Here is a 20,731-nt window from a genome sequence, read left to right as displayed (position 1 = left end):
TGCCTGCTTGTAGCTTTCACCACCACTGGCACATTGTTCTGTTTTAACGTGACTCGTTTCCTTAAGACAAGCGCCCCTTAGAGTCACACACACTTTCCCTCGAGAGATTTTCCAACTTTCCTGTTAAGCTGTCCATCTCTCCACGTCTGGGCAGCGTACAGTGTGTGCATGCAAGAGGCGGGGCTGTGGGGTGTGCGCTCCTTGTTTTCCGTCCCTGTTCCCCTCCTCCCTGGCTGGCTGTGAGCTGAATGCATAAACACCTTGTTACCTCTTTTCCCTCCTAGTGTTAATTGGAGTGGAAAGATGGAATGCTCCCTCAGAGATTGAGAGAGAGTGTGGAGACTAACTCAGCCATGCTCGGCTGCAGACAGCTCTACACATGTGGGTCTCTTGTACGTAATTAGGTCCATTCCACCCGTTCCCACTTCGGCCCTCAACCGTGATTGGTGAGTGTTAAATATCAGTGTTGTGATTGGTCAGGGCAGTTCAGGGTTAGGTTGGTGAAAAGGAGAGAGATGACAGTTTCTTACTGTTGGGTTAGGTAGGTAAGAGGACGTTGTCGTACCGTGGCCGTTGACGGCATGTTTCCCTGGGGGTTTGCCCTTCCTGGGCGTGGACTGACAGGAAGTAGACGCCACGCTGATGTCTGGCTTCACATCCTCGTATTCCTCTTCATCGTCATCCAGCTCATCTTCATCCTGAGAGCTCCCAAAGTACGCCATGTTACTGGGCAACGCTGACAAACCTGGGGTGGGGGGGGGGCAGAGAGAGAGAAGAGAGAGCAGGTTAAAACCAATGAGAACCTACCGAGCAGTTATGTGTTGAGAGGAGAGAGAGAGCTACTGCAGTCGTCTGAGTGCACCATGCAATACTGTAAAATCACAGCATCCCAGAAAATGTCATAAAAGCAAAACTGGTGATTTTAAATCTCATGGTGTCTAAAACTAACTAACTCCGATGCTTCCCACAGTTGTGTCAAATTGGCTTGATGTCCTTTGGGTGGTGGGCCATTCTTTATACACACAGGAAACTGTTGAGTGAAAATCTCAGCAGCATTGCAGTTCTTGACACCAAACGATGCGCCTGGCACCTACTACCATACCCTGTTCAAAGGCACTTCAATCTTTTGTCTTGCCCATTCACCCTCTGAATGGCATCACCTGTCTCCTCCCCTTCATCTTTAACCTGTCTAACCCTAATCCTAACCGCCACTTCATCTTTAACCGGTCTCCTCCCCTTCATCTTTAACCTGTCTCCTCCCCTTCATCTTTAACCTGTCTCCTCCCCTTCATCTTTAACCTGTCTCCTCCCCTTCACCTTTAACCTGTCTCCTCCCCTTCATCTTTAACCTGTCTCCTCCCCTTCATCTTTAACCTGTCTCCTCCCCTTCATCTTTAACCTGTCTCCTCCCCTTCATCTTTAACCTGTCTCCTCCCCTTCATCTTTAACCTGTCTCCTCCCATCTTTTAACCTGTCTCCTCCCCTTCATCTTTAACTTCATCTTTGTCTCTCCTCCCCTTCATCTTTAACTCCTCCCTTCATCTTTAACGCGTCTCCTCCCCTTCATCTTTGTCTCCTCCCCTTCATCTTTAACCTGTCTCCTCCCCTTCATCTTTAACGCGTCTCCTCCCCTTTATCTGTCTCCTCCCCTTCATCTTTAACTTTAACGCGTCTCCTCCCCTTCATCTTTGTCTCCTCCCCTTCATCTTTAACCTGTCTCCTCCCCTTCATCTTTAACGCGTCTCCTCCCCTTCATTTTTAACGCGTCTCCTCCCCTTCATCTTTAACCTGTCTCCTCCCCTTCATCTTTAATCGTGTCTCCTCCCCTTCATCTTTAACATCTGTCTCCTCCCCTTCATCTTTAACCTGTCTCCTCCCCTTCATCTGTCTCCTCCCCTTCATCTCCTCCCCTTCATCTTTAACATCTGTCTCCTCCCCTTCATCTTTAACCTGTCTCTTCCCCTTCATCTTTAACGTGTCTCCTCCCCTTCATCTTTAACGTGTCTCCTCCCCTTCATCTACACTGATTGAAGTGGATTTAACAAGTGACATCAATAAGGAATCATAGCTTTGACCTGTTCAGTCTATGTCATGGAGAGATCGTAATGCTTTGTAAACTCAATGTATATCTCTATTATGTGTGGGACTAGTTTGTAACAGATCTCCTCAATTAAAATCACTTGGAGCTGATTTGCTGGTGTTTTAGAGTCTTTCACGTCTACCAAAAAACGTTGCTCAGAAAACATTAAATAAAAATCACCCGTGGGCTGAATTTAGCCCATGGGCCACCAGTTTGGGAACCCTGCCCTAAAAGTAAATCGAGCAAGCTGTTCCATGGACAGCTGACGAAGGTCACCATCCATTGTGTTAGGATGGAAACACTGGGTAGGACGAGAGTCTGGTCTCTTGCGGCCATTAGAGACAGCAGAGGGGAAAGAAAGCGATGGTGTGTCGGCATCACCTCATTCTCCATTGTTATCATGACTAGTTTAATGACATTGTGGTTTATCGGTTTAAAGCGTTGTAATGGTCACAAATGAGCCTCGACTAGGCCTAATGTTGTGAATCATTACATTGTATCACATTCCATTTTCACCTCATGTATCACAGGTTTATGTTGTAGTGTATTCATGTAAAAATGGGAAATGCATCATTGTGTTTTATTAACATTTACTGTCTAGATCATGAGTACTTTAAAAAAAAAATGCATAAACGTAACCAACCTTCATTTGGCCAGGAGGAGTAACCTGCAATGAGATATGGTGAAGCTAGAATTAGTCAGGCATCAAACCAAAAAGTAATTATCAAATTAAAATGTATACCAAATCTATACAATCAATATCATTACATAACCTGGTTGTAGTGTAGTGCAGCAAAGTGAGCTTTAAGCTAAGCATCATTAACCAGCGACTCGTTTTGAATTAAGCATCCTGCTGTATGGCAGACAACAGGGGAGCCAATGGGGTGAGGGATACTTTGAATGCAGTAATGAATGACAGTGATATCGGAGCCTTCTGAATCACATGCACATCACATCAGAATACAGTTCGTACGCCTACACAACAGTCAGTACCCACAATACAGCTTCGTCACGACAGGACTAAAAACGGCAGCGTGGCCAAACGTGATACTTTAATGATCATTTCAATAGCTCTCTATGTAGACAGAGCCGAGACGCCAGTCCATTGTTATTAGGGTTACGGGTCATTCAATAAGGTTTAGGAGTAGAGCACAATGTGTAACGTGAGAAGAAGCCACGTCTGGACTCGGTTTGAGGTGCTGGAATCAGTCTAGCTAAGACCTGTAGAGGACTGGGCTAGCTGGGTTCTGTATATGCACTTTGTGACATCTGCTGATGTAAAAAGGGCTTTATAAATATATTTGATTGATTGACTGTATGGGAGTGTGGTACATAGCACATCTGTACCAGTTCTCCAGCTCTTTAAAAGAAAAATCCTTTCTCCCAGTGACAGAGGTCAGGGTGACTTAGAGTCAACAAACTCCCAATCAGCTCCAAATGACCTGCTTCATTAACAACATGGCTGCAATTACTGCCTTCACTGGGGTCACAGGGCCAATAGCTAGCAGACCGATGGGGCACAGGGTGAGGTCTCTTGTCCGATGGGTGGACTAGGGATCTTTTTCTGGGGAAGTGAGAGAGAAATAGGGGAGGATGAGACTGGACAATGTTATCCTATAACCTTTCCCAAGGGCCCAAAATAAGCCGGTTGCTCCCATTTTTTGTTCAGTAGCCCCCAGAGAGTCCAATGGAGGAAGCCTGTTGGGCTGGCTCCTCTGGTCACTGGCGTCTGGTCTACGGCTAGGTTATATCTTCAGTGGCTGGTTCTCAGACAGAGGGGAGAAGGGTGGTGCTGGGTTTAACAGCCTCTCTGGCGCAGAGACTCCGTCTGTCAGCTCCCAGAGACAGAGAAATATAACCCAGGCCTCCCTCCTCCCTGCTCCAGGCCTGTTCCCCTCCCTCCTCCCTATCCTCAATTATGGGCCTTTTCATGTGCCTCAGAACCACAGGCAAATTATAATGAAGGCTGAAACAGTCTATTATGATTGGAATTTTAACTAGACAGGCGTAATTACAACCAAAATGGTTGACTTAAAATAAAAAACAATGAGGAGTTTAAACGACCAATCAAGGGCGTTAACTGAAGAAAAAAAAGAACACATTTATAATCATCTGATTAACATCCATGTTACCGAAAAATAGCACATCTCGTGGTCCTGACTTCTAGGCTACAGAGCCTCAGGAATCTCTAAAGCTGGTTGGAAAAGCAGTTCCAAGTGGTGTATAAAGAAAAATCTGACCCCAGAGAGTCAAGAGTATGAGCTTCCTCTTCTCAAGCTGTTCCAACGGAAGCAGAGGGCCAAATCCCTGGCCGAATTCCCCGTCATAGACAGTGTGTGGAGAGACGCCAGCCCTCTCTCGTACCCCTCATACTTCACCATGTGCCTCATCGGGAACAAGATAGGTGGAGAGGAGGGGAGGGAATGAAAGAGCGCCGACTGGGGCTTTTTCAATAACATTGTTTTATAGGCCGATGCAGCGGAGTGAATCCGAGAGGATCGGGGATTATATCTCCTCCAATTTACATTCCTGAATGTCTGCAAATCCATTAACCCACGCTGCCCTCGGCTCTAGTCAGCTCTGGGAGTTGCTGGCTAAATTTAATCAGCCTTCCCTTCACAACGTAACCACGGTCGCAGCAGCAGTCTCAGACCTAGACCCATTCAATGTTCAGCCAGCCATGGCATACACGCATATAGAAGTACCTGTTATGTAACACTGAATGAGAATATTAGTGGGGGTTATTCATCTACCACTTTATCTGGCATTATCCCACCCTTGTGTGTGTGCGTGTGTGCGCAGAGGAAGGCTCAAGCGGAGATGAGAAAAAAATATATATCAGGGATAGCGCCACCGCCACTACCGACAATGACCCTCTCTACCCAAGGCCACAGGCTACAGACAAGGCCCAGAGACAGGCTGGCTGGACAACCTCCAAATGGCTTTCTCCTCGGATATAAACAGTTGTAATGAAAAGGGATTTGAGAAGCTATGTAGCACATAAACATTACAGTGTGATTCGCTCCATTTTGTGTCTGTCGCATGTTACTCCACATTGCATCAGAGCAGCCAGACGTTTCCCCAAGAGGGATTAAAAATATATGGTTCCTGTTTAAAAACCAGAAGACAGGAACAGCTCATTATGATGCCGTGTCCCAGAGGTATAAGCAGTGGTGATTACAGGCTGCTGCTGCTGTAGAGAACAAAAGACAGGAAAACTGACATCACGGTGGGAACGCTCTACTTTCACAACCAGCGCTTTGTCGTCACTAGCTGTCAGACAGTGGGCAGGCGGGAATACAGTTGAAGTCGGAAGTCTACATACACTTGGGTTGGAGTCATTAAAACTTGTTTTTCAACCACTCCACAGATTTCTTGTGAGCAAACTATAGTTTTGGCAAGTCGGTTAGGACATCTACTGTGTGCATGACAAAAGTAATTTTTCCATCAATTGTTTACAAACAGATTATTTCACTGTATCACAATTCCAGTGGGTCAGAAGTTTACATACACTAAGTTGACTGTGCCTTTAAACAGCATGGACAATTCCATAAAATTAAGTCATGGCTTTAGAAGCTCCTGATAGGCTAATTAACATCATTTGAGTCAATTGGAGGTGTAACTGTGGATGTATTTCAAGGACTACCTTCAAACTCAGTGCCTCTTTGCTTGACATCATGGAAAAATCGAATGAAATCAGCCAAGACCATCCGGATTCTTTTGTAGACCACCACAAGTCTGGTTCATCCTTGGGAGCAATTTCCAAACGCCTGAAGGTACCACGTTCATCCGTACAAACAATAGTATGCAAGTATAAATACCATGGGACCACGCAGCCATCATACTGCTCAGGAAGGAGACGAGTTCTGTCTCTTAGAGATGAACGTACTGTGGTGCGAAACGTGCAAATCAATCCCAGAACAACAGCAAAGGACCTTGTGAAGATCCTGCTGGAAACGGGTACAAAAGTATCTATATCCACAGTGAAACGAGTCCTATATAGACATGACCTGAAAGACCGCTCAGCAAGGAACAAGCCACGGCTCAAAAACTGCCATAAAAAAGCCAAACTACAGTTTGCAACTGCACATGGGGACAAATATCGTACTTTTGGAGAAATGTCCTCTAGTCTGATGAAACAAAAATAGAATTGTTTGGCCATAATGACCATTGTTATGTTTGGAGGAAAAGGGCGAGGCTTACAAGCCGAAGAACACTATCCCAACCGTGACGCATAGGGGTGGCAGCATCATGTTGTGGGGGTTGCTTTGCTGCAGGAGGGACTGGTGCACTTCACAAAATAGATGGCATCATGAGGCAGGAAAATTATGTGGATATATTGAAGCAACGTCTCAAGACATCAGTCAATAAGTTTAAGCTTGGTCGCAAATGGGTCTTCCAAATGGACAATGACCCCAAGCATACTTCCAAAGTGGCAAAATGGCTCAAGGTATTGGAGTTGCCATCAAAGTCCTGACCTCAATCCCATAGAAAATTTGTGGCCAGAACTGAAAAAGTTTGTGCGAGCAAGGAGGCCTACAAACCTGACTCAGTTACACCAGCTCTGTCAGGAGGAATGGGCCAAAATTCACCCAACTTATTGTGGGAAGCTTGTGGAAGGCTACCCGAAACATTTGACCCAAGTTAAACTACTGAAAGGCAATGCTACCAAATACGAATTGAGTGTATGAAAACTCCTGACCCACTGGGAATGTGATGAAAGAAATAAAAGCTGAAATAAATAATTCTCTACTATTATTCTGACATTTCACAGTCTTAAAATAAAGTGGTGATCCTAAAACAGGGAATGTTTACTAGGATTAAATGTCGGGAATTGTGAAAAACTGAGTTTAAATGTATTTGGCTGAGGTGTATGTAAACTTCCGACTTCAACTGTATGTGGTATGTTTGTCAGATAAGATAAACATTTGAGAGGATTCGAGCAGTTTAAACAGAATTGCCGATTGACCTCTAATTTCTACCAGGAACGCCATTGTTCTTCTAGCTCTGGAAACAGACCAGACTGTGCCGACTGCTTGCCTTCCCCTCCCTGTCCACTCTATGGGGCAAGTGGAAATAAATGTATACGACACTAAGTGTTGGAAGCCAAACACAGCTGCCTGTTCTTGGAGCACCACCGACTGTTACACACCTAGCTAGCCTGGGCCACCAAAGCGGAATCAGACGTACAAAGCTCTTTGAATGAAATCAAAGGTCAAAACACTTTGAAAGATAAAACATTGAAACACTGCTTCCTTATGGTCTATATCCATATGTCCCCAGGACGCAGACCGCACACGTGCGCATGCATGCACACACACAACACACACACACACACACACACACACACACACACACACACACACACACACACACACACACACACACACACACACACACACACACACACACACACACACACACACACACACACACACACACACACACACACGCTGCCCTGTCAATCTTGCACGTCACCTCAATGTATCGGCCTCTTTCCACATGGGCCATTAAAGTGAAGGAAGAGTGCGCAAAACTCTGTGTATGAAAATACCATTAAGGCAGCATGAGCTCCGCAGAGGACTCAGTCTGCCTCTCGGCCGGGTAACGGGGCTATAAATAAGGCTACCACAGAGACAGGGGGTGCGTCAGTCAACCAGGCGCGGCACAGTGAAGATAAACAACAGGAAACTGATCAGGAAACTGATCAGGAGTTAGCATAGCATCCAAAACATGAACAGGAGTTGTCCAAACCCTGAACAGAAGACATTTACTGGGTCATTATGAGAACCGATCTGTTCCACTGAGTAGAAGGCAGCCAACCCTGTCAGTTTTACTGATCTCTAATTACGGTGCTCTGAACAGCGCTCTGTTACATTAAAGTGGCATTGGCTTTTAAAACACGAGCCGCCACATTCTCCTCTGGGCCTCTCAACTCCCAGCTGATTGCAGTTCTTTTTAACCTACTTTATGTTGCCAGCAGAGGTTAATGCCAATACCAAATTAATCTAACATCGAGGCATTAGTCTTCCTAAAGGGCCATTTCTGTTTGTGATGGAGTCATGGAGGGTTCTGCTGGGTGGGAGGAGACTGTTCAGAGTTAAACACACTCTGGGACTGAGGACAGCAGTAAAAGCCAAGGCCAAGGTTGTTCAGAAAAATACATCCCCCCAAAAAATCTTTAAATCAAATTGTATTTGTCACATGTGCCGAATACAACAGGTGTAGACCTGGGACATTACCGTGAAATACAAGCCCTTAACCAACAACGCAGTTCAATAAATAGAGTTAAGGAAATATTTACAAAATAAACTAAAGTCAAAATAAAAATAAAAAGTAACAATAGAATTACATAACAATAATGAGGCTATGGCCAAAAGATGAGAATGAAACAAATATTCATTTTCACAAAGTCTGCTCGCCTCACTTTGTATGGTGGCAATTTGCATATACTCCAGAATGTTATGAAGAGTGATCAGATGAATTGCAATTAATTGCAAAGTCCCTCTTTGCCATGCAAATGAACTGAATCCCCCAAAAATATTTCCGCTGAATTTCAGCTCTGCCACAAAAGGACCAGCTGACATCATGTCAGTGATTCTCTCATTAACACAGGTGTGAGTGTTGACGAGGACAAGACTGGAGATCACCCAGTCATGCTGAAAGCTTCAAATAACAGACTGGAAGCTTCAAAAGGATGGTGGTGCTTGGAATCATTGCTCTTCCTCTGTCAACTGTGGTTACTTGCAAGGAAACACGTGCCGGCATCATTGCTTTGCACAAAAAGGGCTTCACAGGCAAGGATATTGCTGCCAGTGAGATTGCACCTAAATCAACCATTTATCGGATCATCAAGAACTTCAAGGAGTGCGGTTCAATTGTTGTGAAGAATGCTTCAGGGCACCCAAGAAAGTCCAGCAAGCGCCTGGACCGTCTCCTAAAGTTGATTCAGCTGCGGGATCAGGGCACCACCAGTACAGAACTTGCTCAGGAATGGCAGCAGGCAGGTGTGAGTGCATCTGCACGCACAGAGATGTGAAGACTTTTGGAGGATGGCCTGGTGTCAAGAAGGGCAGCAAAGAAGCCACTTCTCTCCAGGAAAAACATCAGGGACAGACTGATATTCTGCAAAAGGTACAGGGATTGGACTGCTGAGGACTGGCGTAAAGTCATTGTCTCTGGTGAATCCCCTTTCCGATTGTTTGGGGCATCCGGAAAAAAGCTTGTCCGGAGAAGACAAGGTGAGCGCTACCATCAGTCCTGTGTCATGCCAACAGTAAAGCATCCTGAGACCATTCAGGTGTGGGGTTGCTTCTCAGCCAAGGGAGTGGGCTCACTCACAATTTTGCCTAAAAACACAGCCATGAATAAAGAATGGTACAACACATCCTCCGAGAGCAACTTCTCCCAACCATACAGGAACAGTTTGGTGATGAACAATGCCACCTTGCCATGAGACAAAAGGGAACAAAACAAAATATATTTTGGGTCCGTGGCCAGGAAACTCCCCAGTTCCCATTGAGAACTTGGGGTCAATCTGCAAGAGGCGGGTGGACAAACAAAAAGCCACACATTCTGACTAACTCCAAGCATTGATTATGCAAGAATGGGCTGCCATCAGTCAGGATGTGGCCCAGAAGTTAATTGACAGCATGCCAGGGCGGATTGCAGAGGTCTTGAAAAAGAAGTGTCAACACTGCAAATATTGACTCTTTGCATCAACTTCATGTAATTGTCGATAAAAGCCTTTGACACTTGTGAAAATGCTTGTAATTATACTTCAGTATTCCATAGTAACATCTGACAAAAATATCTAAAGACACTGAAGCAGCAAACTTTGTGGAAATTAATATTTGTGTCACTCTCAAAACTTTTGGCCACGACTGTACAGGGGGTCAATGTGCGGTGGTACAGGTTAGTCGAGGTACATATAGGTGGGGGTAAAAGTGACTATGCATAGATAATAAACAGCGAGTAGCAGCGGTGATGTAAATAGTCCAGGTGGCCATTTGATTAGTTGTTCAGCAGTCTTATAGCTTGGGGGTAGAAGCTGTTTAGTAGCCTTTTGGACCTTTGCTCCGGATGTGAGGTTATACTCCACTTCTCTGTTGACATTTCAATTTATAATTGAGATAAAGAGTAAAAGGAAAACTGGCCATTAACAGTGAACTTCTTGAATCCTGTATAACACGTTATATAGCACTACAGAAAATAGGTGGGATTTCAGCTGAACCCTGAGCCTGTAATGCTGCCCTTATTTCCCTAGCTGGCCGTGTTTGTGTTTGTGGGCGGCAGATAGCATCCCGGGCCTCTCAGTGCCCTCAGGAGCAGGATTAGCTGGCCCTACCAGGATGTCTGAGTAGGTGTGTGCGGAGGGGGGCACTTAAAGCTGAGACTGAATAATGAACATTGTTATCTGCACACACTGTTGAAATGTTAGCTGTAGAAATGGTCAATGTGTAACCTGTGAGGACAGAACGGGTTTGGTGTTTGCCTTGTCAGAGGTTAGTGAGGTGGGAGGATGAAGGGTTGGGTGTGTGTAGGGGTGGATGAACGGGTTTGCTGATGAAAGGGTGAGATGTTAGGCACGGACTACAGGGTTACTGTACCTCTCAGGCAGAGGAAGGTGAGGAAGTCCTCAGTCTTGGGTTTCCGTCTGGAGATGTCTCTGATGTGAGCGGAGGGGGCGGGCAGGGCGGTATCAGACACCTTGACCGGCGTGGTGCTGGGAGAGTTGGGCTGAGACTGGGCAAACTTCCTCTGCGCTTGCAGTCTGGGCCTGGGAAGAGACAGTTGAAAACAGGATTATTCCCATGCATTCTTACACAGACCCACTGCCCTGTGTTGTCTATGCATTTCATTTAGTTTGGAAGCCCAGGCTTAGCTCAATGGCCTTTAAATCATGACCCCAGGCTCTGACCGAGTTGCCCTGGATGGATTTAAACAGAAGTATACTACAGTAGGAACAATGAGTTAGCCAGCCAACTTGCCGGAATATTCTGGAATATATATTTTTTATTTAAAAAAAGATATGCCTGAAAATGGGCACAGTCTAATTGACACAACTATCTATGTTTAGCTTTCTTAAAGAAACAGAAAATCCACGTATTTCTGTATTTTTAATCAAAGTCAGCTGCTTTGTAGTATACCCCTCTCTCTGTTCAACAGTTTAACTCATCTCTGGTCTCAGTTGTTGGTTTGACACCTTTCGTCAGTCTGGTCCTTGAACATCATTTAATTATCTTTAATATCAACACTGCAGTGTCCAGGGAGGCTAAAACAATGATAATGCTCCTTCAGAATAACTCCCAGCAGCACCAGCCAGCAGCCGTCCACCTCATAACAGACTTCTGATTTATAATTAAGTTCTCCATTAAAGCCAAGACCTCTGCAGCAGCTGACAACTGATAACAAGCACAAAGGAGGCGTCAAATTGCCAACAGACGTTCAAGGCCAGATCTCTCTTTTTCTCTGTCTATCCATCGCCCTCTCTGAGATCCACAGGGCCTTTCAGATCTCTTTTTCTGCTCGGTCTCCGTCTCTCCTCTCTTCTGATTCCACGGGGGGGCAGGCTGACAGGATGGAATACTAAGAGCAGCTCGTCTGGTGGACCTGGTCAGACCTCTTCATCTCTTATCTCACCCACGCAGCCATTTCATTTCACAATCATTTCATTTCACAATCATTTCATCATCTCTTTGTCTCAGGGATGTTTGATGACAGATACACGCCTGTCTTACAATAAACAGAAAAAGACAACGGCGCGGTCATACTGCCTCCCCGTATACCGCCACGCTGTTTGAAATCATCTCCCATTCAATCGGATGCTTGTTAGGAGATTTCAGGCCTGCTAGGCGGGTTGACAGGCACAGACAGCATCACTAATCAATTGAGACCACAGCCGCTTGCTCCAGACAGATTGTGACTACCCGGGTGATTGTCTCATCGCGCTACATGTAGGGGAATGCTTCATGATATCTTAGTGATTTCTTCATGTTTTAAAATGTTTAAATATTGCAAATCATGCCCTGAAACACCCACAATGCATTTTGGTTCCATCAAGCCCCCACAACCTACAACATTCCAATTCCACTTGAATCACGAAGCAATACGCAGCCTATAACCCTAACCAAATACTAAATTACTACCAGCTGTCAGACCAGGTTACGTATCACTGCACAGCCCATCTGTAAGTAGTCCATCCATCTACCTCATCCCCATACTGTTATTTATTTTGCTCCTACGTATCTCTACTTGCACTCATCTTCTGCACATCTAGTGTTTAATTGCTATATTGTAATTATTTTGCCACTATGGCCTATTTATTGCCTTACCTCCCTTATCCTACCTCATTTGCACACACTGTATACAGACTTTTTCTATTGTATTATTGACTGTACGTTAGTTTATTCCATGTGTAACTCTGTTGTTTGTGTCGCACTGCTTTGCCTTGGCCAGGTCGCAGTTGTGAATGAGAACTTGTTCTCACCTAGCCTACCTAGTTAAATAAAAAGGTGATATTGAACAAGGTATTTGAGAAGAGAAGAGACACACACGACACACACACACACACACACGCGCATGCACACACACACACACACACACACACGCACACACGCACGGTTCAGTGACTGAATAATCTGCCCGGTTCCTGATAGAAGCCATTGTTCAAGAAGGATTCTGTATTGGATGAGTAGGTGCATCAGTATGATAACCAATCTGTTCATGCTTTAGATCAGCCAGTGAAGAGAAAAACAAAAAAAAGGTTCAGTTTCTGGTCCCCCTGAAAGGACCAATGGCTGCTGCAGGTCACACCTGAGCAGGACTTGTGACAGGTGTCAGACGGCTGGTTTCGCCAGCCCATCATTATGTTGTGGATGGAACTATCAGTTTCACTGCCAGACTGGTAAAACATGAGCTGTCTAAACAGCCTGGCTCTGCCGGTCCTATAGCCGGCAGGGCGCTACTGTGCATCATGGAGACTAGTGCAGATTAGAGATGCAGAATGCATTAGTTACAGTGGCTCCCTGACACTACAGCTCATTGAAGGGAGAACCAACACTACATCTCCCAGAGTGCAGTTCCAACACTACAACTTACTTTGGGTAGAACCATCACTGCAACTCCCTTAGAACATGGATGAGGGGTATTTAATGACTGCCTCCCAGACAGTAACAGTATAAAAACATCTATTTCAATAAACCCTTTCAGAAGTAGCATCCTTCAGCTTTCATAGGAATAGAACCAGAAATAAATAGGAGCCCTTTACCTTTACACTTGACAGGGTTGTTAAAGGGTCAGTTAGAAACGTTGTCCCAGTAAAACGATGAGAACTGCAATAGTTAAAGATGGGCCAGTAAAACTATGAGAAGTGCCATGCCTCTAACATCCTGTCTAGACAGACCTGAACCCCAATGAGCACTGTGGCTGAACCACAAGACTAACCTTTCCCCAGGGGGACAAAGTACAGACCATCTACAGTCAGAATGTCATGGCACCAAGTACCCACAATGCCAGATGGACACAAACAGCAGACACACCAACAGCAGACACACCAACAGCAGACACACCAACAGACACCAAGCCTCTCAAACCCAGAGCCTCTCTGCAGAAAGGTCTCGCTGACGCACAAACTTGTCAACACTGTCACTTAGAGCTGCTTATTGAGGTCCTGTCGTATTTACCCGGTATTCCTTCTATAGGTGTCTAAAGGCACGCTAGGTTCTAAAGTTCAGCAAGGCTGTTCATTACCACCACGCACCACTTAATCCTGACTCGGGCGCATTACCAAGGCAGCTAGTCTAAGGGAGGGAGAGCGCGGAGAGAGAGCATTGGAGGCGCATGCATACAGAGGAGGAGGAAGAATTACTGCAGGATGTCCCATTCATCCAAGGCTAATCTTCCTCATCTTCCTCTTCCTCCCACTCCTCGCTCTTCAAAGCTGCCGTTCCTCTGATGTTACATGTGTCTCTACTCTGTATCATTGATTAGCTGTCAGAGAGGGTTCCCCAGAGCCGGTCACGGCAACACTGCCTGGGTTCCCCAGAGCCGGGTCACGGCAACACTGCCTGGGTTCCCCAGAGCCGGTCACGGCAACACTGCCTGGGTTCCCCAGAGCCGGGTCACGGCAACACTGCCTGGGTTCCCAGAGCCAGGTCACGGCAACACTGCCTGGGTTCCCAGAGCCGGGTCACGGCAACACTGCCTGGGTTCCCCAGAGCCGGTCACGGCAACACTGCCTGGGTTCCCCAGAGCCGGGTCACGGCAACACTGCCTGGGTTCCCCAGAGCCGGTCACGGCAACACTGCCTGGGTTCCCCAGAGCCGGTCACGGCAACACTGCCTGGGTTCCCCCGGCTAAATGAGGTTCTAAACCACTCCAGATGGTCCTAATAAACTCTAGCAGCAGACACTGCAGCGCTCAGCAGCTGGAGAGGAGACAAGACTGTACTGTCAGACACTCATGCAGGAAAGACCGAGAGAGAGATAGGAAATACCTAGTCAGTTGCCCAACAATGCATTCAACCGAAACGTGTCTCCCGTATTTAACCCAACCCCTCAGAGAGAGGTGCAGGGGGCTGCCTTAAAAATCGACATCCCGGGGAAGAGTTGTTGTTTGGGGTTAACTTCCTTGCTCAAGGGCAGAAAGGCATAGTTTTCCACCTTGCCAGCTCGGAGATTCGAACCAGCGACCTTTTGTTTACTGGTCCAATGCTCTGAACCACCGCCCCAGAAAGACTGAGTAAAGCCAAGGCAGGTCAGCAATATTCAGCTAAGCTGCAGTAATGGTTCTTGCGTCCTTGTTTAAAAGTATTGATCGACATCACACTAACACAGCCATGAGAGGAGTGTGTAGCTGATAAACCCCCCAGGCTTTAGTATCCAGGTGAAACTACAGCCACAAGCTTTGTGGCCAACATCTCTCCTCACAGCAGCACCATTCCACTGGAACATCAGCACCACGCCCATGGCTGTCAATACAAACATTAAGCCTGGAGGACCCAAATGACTGGGATTCTAAAGCAGGGTTAGTGGAAACCACACTCAGGGAGAGAGCCACTCTGGCAAATATGTTTATTGCTTTTCTGTCTGAGTGTTGAGCACCTGGAGGAGAGACGGCCTTGAATGCAGCTGACTGACCTGGTGACCCCCGGGTCTTGAAGTCTAAATCTCTTGAATTTCATCTAAGGGTCCATTAAATTATTCTAAGGCGCAATAGTTGTAACTATAGCATTGTCTGGAATGTGCCGATGCTGAATAACCTTGATAGTCCTGCGTGATGCAGGTCCATGCTGCCGGGTGGTGTTTATTCTATTCACAATTTAGACTCCTGTTAGACATTGACACTGACGCTCCATATTAAAAACACGTGCTCTCTATTCAGACAACTCGATTGAGATGTGTGCTGCTTTCAGCTTCCTGGACACAATGGCTCTGGTAGTCATAGACACATGCTAAATACTGAGGGAATATCAACGAGTTTGAGAACTCAGCATTGAACTGTATCTGAGGGAATATTTAAAAAAATACCCAGGGATTTAAAGAGATGGATGTGGGAGTTAAAACGTAATCTTCACAATAGATCAACCTACATTGGCCTAAATAAACATGATACGGCTACAGGGCACATATGTCTAGTATTACGAATGTACTGTATAAATACACACCTTTATAAAACACTGACACATTGACCGACAATTTTAAACAAGACGAAAGCACACCAGTGGTGAAACAGGGAGTGTTGGCGAACATTCCAATGTAAGTCATCACAGACTAACAAATGTATTGTCCCAGGGTTGTGTGATGTGTACACACGGTTGTGTGATGTGCACACACGGTTGTGTAATGTGTACACAAGGCTTAAATGACTCCGACACGATGATCTTCACACCTAATCCACTTTGCACATAATTTCCTTAAAAGCAACCTAAGCCCACGTGCTGCATAATACATGAACTGTGGGAAGAGGAGAGGTTCAAACCTGTCCTGTGTGCACTATTGCACTTTAGTATAGTACCCTTCACTGTGTCCACCACTGTTCATTAGTACACTACCATGTTACTGTGTCCACCACTGTTCATTAGTATACTACCATGTTACTGTGTCCACCACTGTTCATTATTATACCACCATGTTACTGTGTCCACCACTGTTCATTAGTATACTACCATGTTACTGTGTCCACCACTGTTCATTAGTACACTACCATGTTACTGTGTCCATCACTGTTCATTAGTATACTACCATGTTACTGTGTCCACCACTGTTCATTAGTACACTACCCTGTTACTGTGTCCACCACTGTTCATTATTATACTACCATGTTACTGTGTCCACCACTGTTCATTAGTACACTACCATGTTACTGTGTCCACCACTGTTCATTAGTACACTACCATGTTACTGTGTCCACCACTGTTCATTAGTATATTACCATGTTACTGTGTCCACCACTGTCTGCTAAATGATTTAAATGTAAATGTAAATGTACTACCATGTTACTGTGTCCACCACTGTTCATTAGTACACTACCATGTTACTGTGTCCACCACTGTTCATTATTATACTACCATGTTACTGTGTCCACCACTGTTCATTAGTATACTACCATGTTACTGTGTCCACCACTGTTCATTATTATACTACCATGTTACTGTGTCCACCACTGTTCATTAGTATACTACCATGTTACTGTGTCCACCACTGTTCATTAGTACACTACCCTGTTACTGTGTCCACCACTGTTCATTAGTACACTACCATGTTACTGTGTCCACCACTGTTCAGTAGTACACTACCATGTTACTGTGTCTACCACTGTTCATTAGTACACTACCATGTTACTGTGTCCACCACTGTTCATTAGTATACTACCATGTTACTGTGTCCACCACTGTTCATTATTATACTACCATGTTACTGTGTCCACCACTGTTCATTAGTATACTACCATGTTACTGTGTCCACCACTGTTCATTATTATACTACCATGTTACTGTGTCCACCACTGTTCATTAGTATACTACCATGTTACTGTGTCCACCACTGTTCATTAGTATACTACCATGTTACTGTGTCCACCACTGTTCATTAGTACACTACCCTGTTACTGTGTCCACCACTGTTCATTAGTACACTACCATGTTACTGTGTCCACCACTGTTCATTAGTACACTACCATGTTACTGTGTCCACCACTGTTCATTAGTATACTACCATGTTACTGTGTCCACCACTGTTCATTAGTATACTACCATGTTACTGTGTCCACCACTGTTCATTAGTATACTACCATGTTACTGTGTCCACCACTGTTCATTAGTATACTACCATGTTACTGTGTCCACCACTGTTCATTAGTATACTACCATGTTACTGTGTCCACCACTGTTCATTAGTACACTACCCTGTTACTGTGTCCACCACTGTTCATTAGTATACTACCATGTTACTGGGACCATTCTCTATGCTTAGAGAAGTGAGCTGATGAACTGTGTATTAAGTCGGAGCTGGACAACGTCACCTTATCTCCTCGGCTCAGCGGGTCGAACGCTTTACCGGACTGATCCTAGCCTCTGACCTTTAACCCCAGAGCTTGGCGGCCATCTTAAATCAAGCTAAGCCACGTCAATATTCAGGCTCAGAGAAAGACTGTGCTGTGGTTGTTATCACCAAAGACATCACTTTAAAATCAGGACCAGGTCAGAAGACACCTAGGACATTATCCATGACATCACATGCGCTCTGATTGGTTCTGGAACATGGGCAATGCCACGCAGTCCAAATTTGATCATGATAGAACAAACATCTCTCCAGCACTGCTGTATAGTTTGTTGCGATGGTGCAGTTGTATTCCTTTGATACGCCTACTGTCTTCAGTGAATACATGCAGCTCGCAGAGAATAGAGAAACTGGAACAAATAATGTGCATAGCAAAGCCTTGCTCCATCTCAGATCTCACCTACTGTGTTCACTAGGGGGTGGCAGGGTATACAATATCATCATGGGCGATAACACACTCCTCTGCAGACAGTATTGTGATCGAGTTTATTCAGACCACTCTGTGAGAGTGTGTAGTTGGTTATTAATATCCCTAAGGCTGCCATCTTTATAGAGGCTTGGTAAAGTGGTTTAGAGAGCAGGAGAAATAGCGAGAGAGGAGTTAAAAAGGAATTATAAAATTAGTCTCAGTGACAAGAGGTTGTTGACTTCGGAACCAAACGTGAATAATAACTTATAAGGGAGAGGGAGAGAGAAAGACAAAAAAAAAAAAAACACTGGAACACACATGCACTGTGGGTAACAACAGTAAGAGCAGTAACAGTGCAGGGTAACTGAAGATGGTTCAGCCAATCCTCTGTGACTTAGTGTGATACGTTTTTTGTGACTGGGCATCTTATGCTACAGTAACTAGCTACACAGGGTTAGATATCTCACCTGCCTGTCAGATCCATTGGATATACTGACAGTTTAAACTGCCCTGAGTCATTACAACACTATAGTAGGCATGACACAGCCCGTGACTCATCAAGAGACGTTCTATATAGCTAAACACTTCACATGTGACTTTACAGCTCATCAATAGTACTATTTTACAACTCATCAATAGTACTATTATGGGTTGATTTTAGAAATGGTGGGATTCCTTAGAGGGAGTGCAACATATAATCATTCACATATGGCACCACTGATTATACACTGAACAAAAACATGTGCAAAGTGTTGGACCCCTGTTTCATGAGGTGAAATAAAAGACCACAAAAATGTTCCACACATACAATAAAACATTTCTCAGACTGTGCACAAATGTGTACATCCCTTTTATTGAGCATTTCTCCTTTGCAAAGATAATCCAGCCACCTGACAGGTGTGGCATATCAATAAGATAATGATTAAACAGCATGATCACTACACAGGTGCACCTTGCACTGGGGACAATAAAAGGCCACTAAAATGTGCAGTTATCACAACACAATGGCACCGATGTCTCAAGTTGAGGGAGCATGCAATTGGCATGCTTACTGCAGGAATGTGCACCAGAGCTGTTGCCAGAGAATTGTTAATTTCTCTACCATAAGCCACAACGTCATTTTAGAGAATTTAGCAGTACCTCCAACCTGTCTAACAACCGCAGATCATGTGTAACCACGCCAGCCTAGGACCTCTACATCCGGCTTCTTCAAGTGGTGGATCGTCTGAGACCAACCTCCCCGACAGCTGATAAAACGGTTTGGGCAGACAACCGAAGGATGCTGTCCTCACCAGGGTCTTGACCTGACTGCGTTTTGGCGTTGTCCATGCTCACCTTCGATGGCCACTGGCATGCTGGAGAAGTGTGCTCTTCACGGATAAATCTGAGTTTCTGCATACTCACCAGAAATGTCTCCCATTGAGCAAGTTTGGGAAGCTCTGGATTGACATGTACAACAGTGTTCCTGATCCCGCCAATATCCAGCAACTTCGCACAACCATTGAAGAGGAATGGGACAACATTCCACAATCAACAGCCTGATCAAAACTATGGTCAGTTGTGTCACTCTGCATGAGGCAAATGGTGATCACACCAGATACTGACCGTTTCTGATTTCTTTTAAAAAGGCATCCATGGTCAACAGATACAGATCTGTATTCCCGGTCATGTAAAATCCATAGACTAGGGCCTAGCGCATTAATTTCAATTGACTCATTGATTTCCTTATATGAACTGTAATGCAGTAAAATCTTTGAAATTGTTGCATGTTGCATTTATATTTTGTTAACCTTTTTGGGATAGGGGACAGCATTTTCACTTTTGGATGAATAACGTGCCCAGAGAGAACTGCCTCCTACTCTGTCCCAGATGCTAATATATGCATATTATTATTAGTATTGGATAGAGAACACTCTGAAGTTTCTAAAACTGTTTGAATGATGTCTCTCTTCCTGTGAATAAGTATTTCTGCAAAATCACCAGATGGTTTGGAATCAAAACATTACTGCACGTAAGGCGCCAATGTAAACTGAGATTTTTGGATATAAATATGCACAATATCGAACAAAACATACATGTAGTGTGTAACATGATGTTCTATGAGTGTCATCTGATGATGATCAAAGGTTAGTGATCAATTTTGTCTATATTTCTTTTGTGACTCCTATCTTTGGCTAGAAAAATAGCTGTGTTTTTTTCGACTTGGCGGTGATCTAACAATCATATGTTGTGCTTTAGCTGTAAAGCATTTTTTTTTTTAATCGGACACGATGGGTAGATTAACAAGATGTTTATCTTTCATTTGCTGTATTGGACTTGTGAACGGTACGTATTTCTAAAAAATATTTTTGAATTTCGCGCGCTGCCTTTTCAGCGGAATGTTGACGAGGTGTTCCCTGCGCAAGAAAGGTTAAGTGTATATCACTGATATACAGTCCCTTCAGAAGGTATACACACCCCTTGACTTTTCCACATTTTGTTGAGTTACAGCCTGAATTCAAAATGGATACAATTGAGATTGTCACTGGCCTACACACAAACAATACCCCATAATGACAAAGTGAAAGTATGGTTTTAGACATTTTTACAAATTAATACAAAAATGAAAAATCTAAAATGTTGTGAGTCAATAAGTATTCAAACCCTTTGTTATGGAAACCACAAATAAATTCAGGAGTAAGT

At 44.7% G+C, this 20,731-nt stretch overlaps 1 protein-coding gene across 50 annotated transcripts in view; it reads right to left on the bottom strand.

The window, feature by feature from the left end:
• Positions 1-20,731, bottom strand: part of LOC118397671 (protein Jumonji-like) — a 103,219-nt gene that overhangs the window by 31,943 nt on the left and 50,545 nt on the right. For all 50 annotated transcript variants that reach the window (XM_052470179.1, XM_052470181.1, XM_052470182.1 and 47 more), the window contains exons 4-6: positions 10,690-10,859; positions 2,724-2,747; positions 566-745 (exon numbers count right to left, since the gene is read on the bottom strand). In XM_052470179.1, coding sequence (XP_052326139.1) covers positions 566-745; positions 2,724-2,747; positions 10,690-10,859 — 374 coding nt within the window. The remainder of the gene's footprint in view (positions 1-565; positions 746-2,723; positions 2,748-10,689; positions 10,860-20,731) is intronic.

The sequence above is a fragment of the Oncorhynchus keta genome, chromosome 19, assembly GCF_023373465.1.
Source record: "Oncorhynchus keta strain PuntledgeMale-10-30-2019 chromosome 19, Oket_V2, whole genome shotgun sequence".
Lineage (NCBI taxonomy): Eukaryota > Metazoa > Chordata > Actinopteri > Salmoniformes > Salmonidae > Oncorhynchus > Oncorhynchus keta.
The sequence above is the reverse complement of the archived record's forward strand: the minus strand, read 5'-3'. Positions and strand labels throughout refer to the sequence as shown.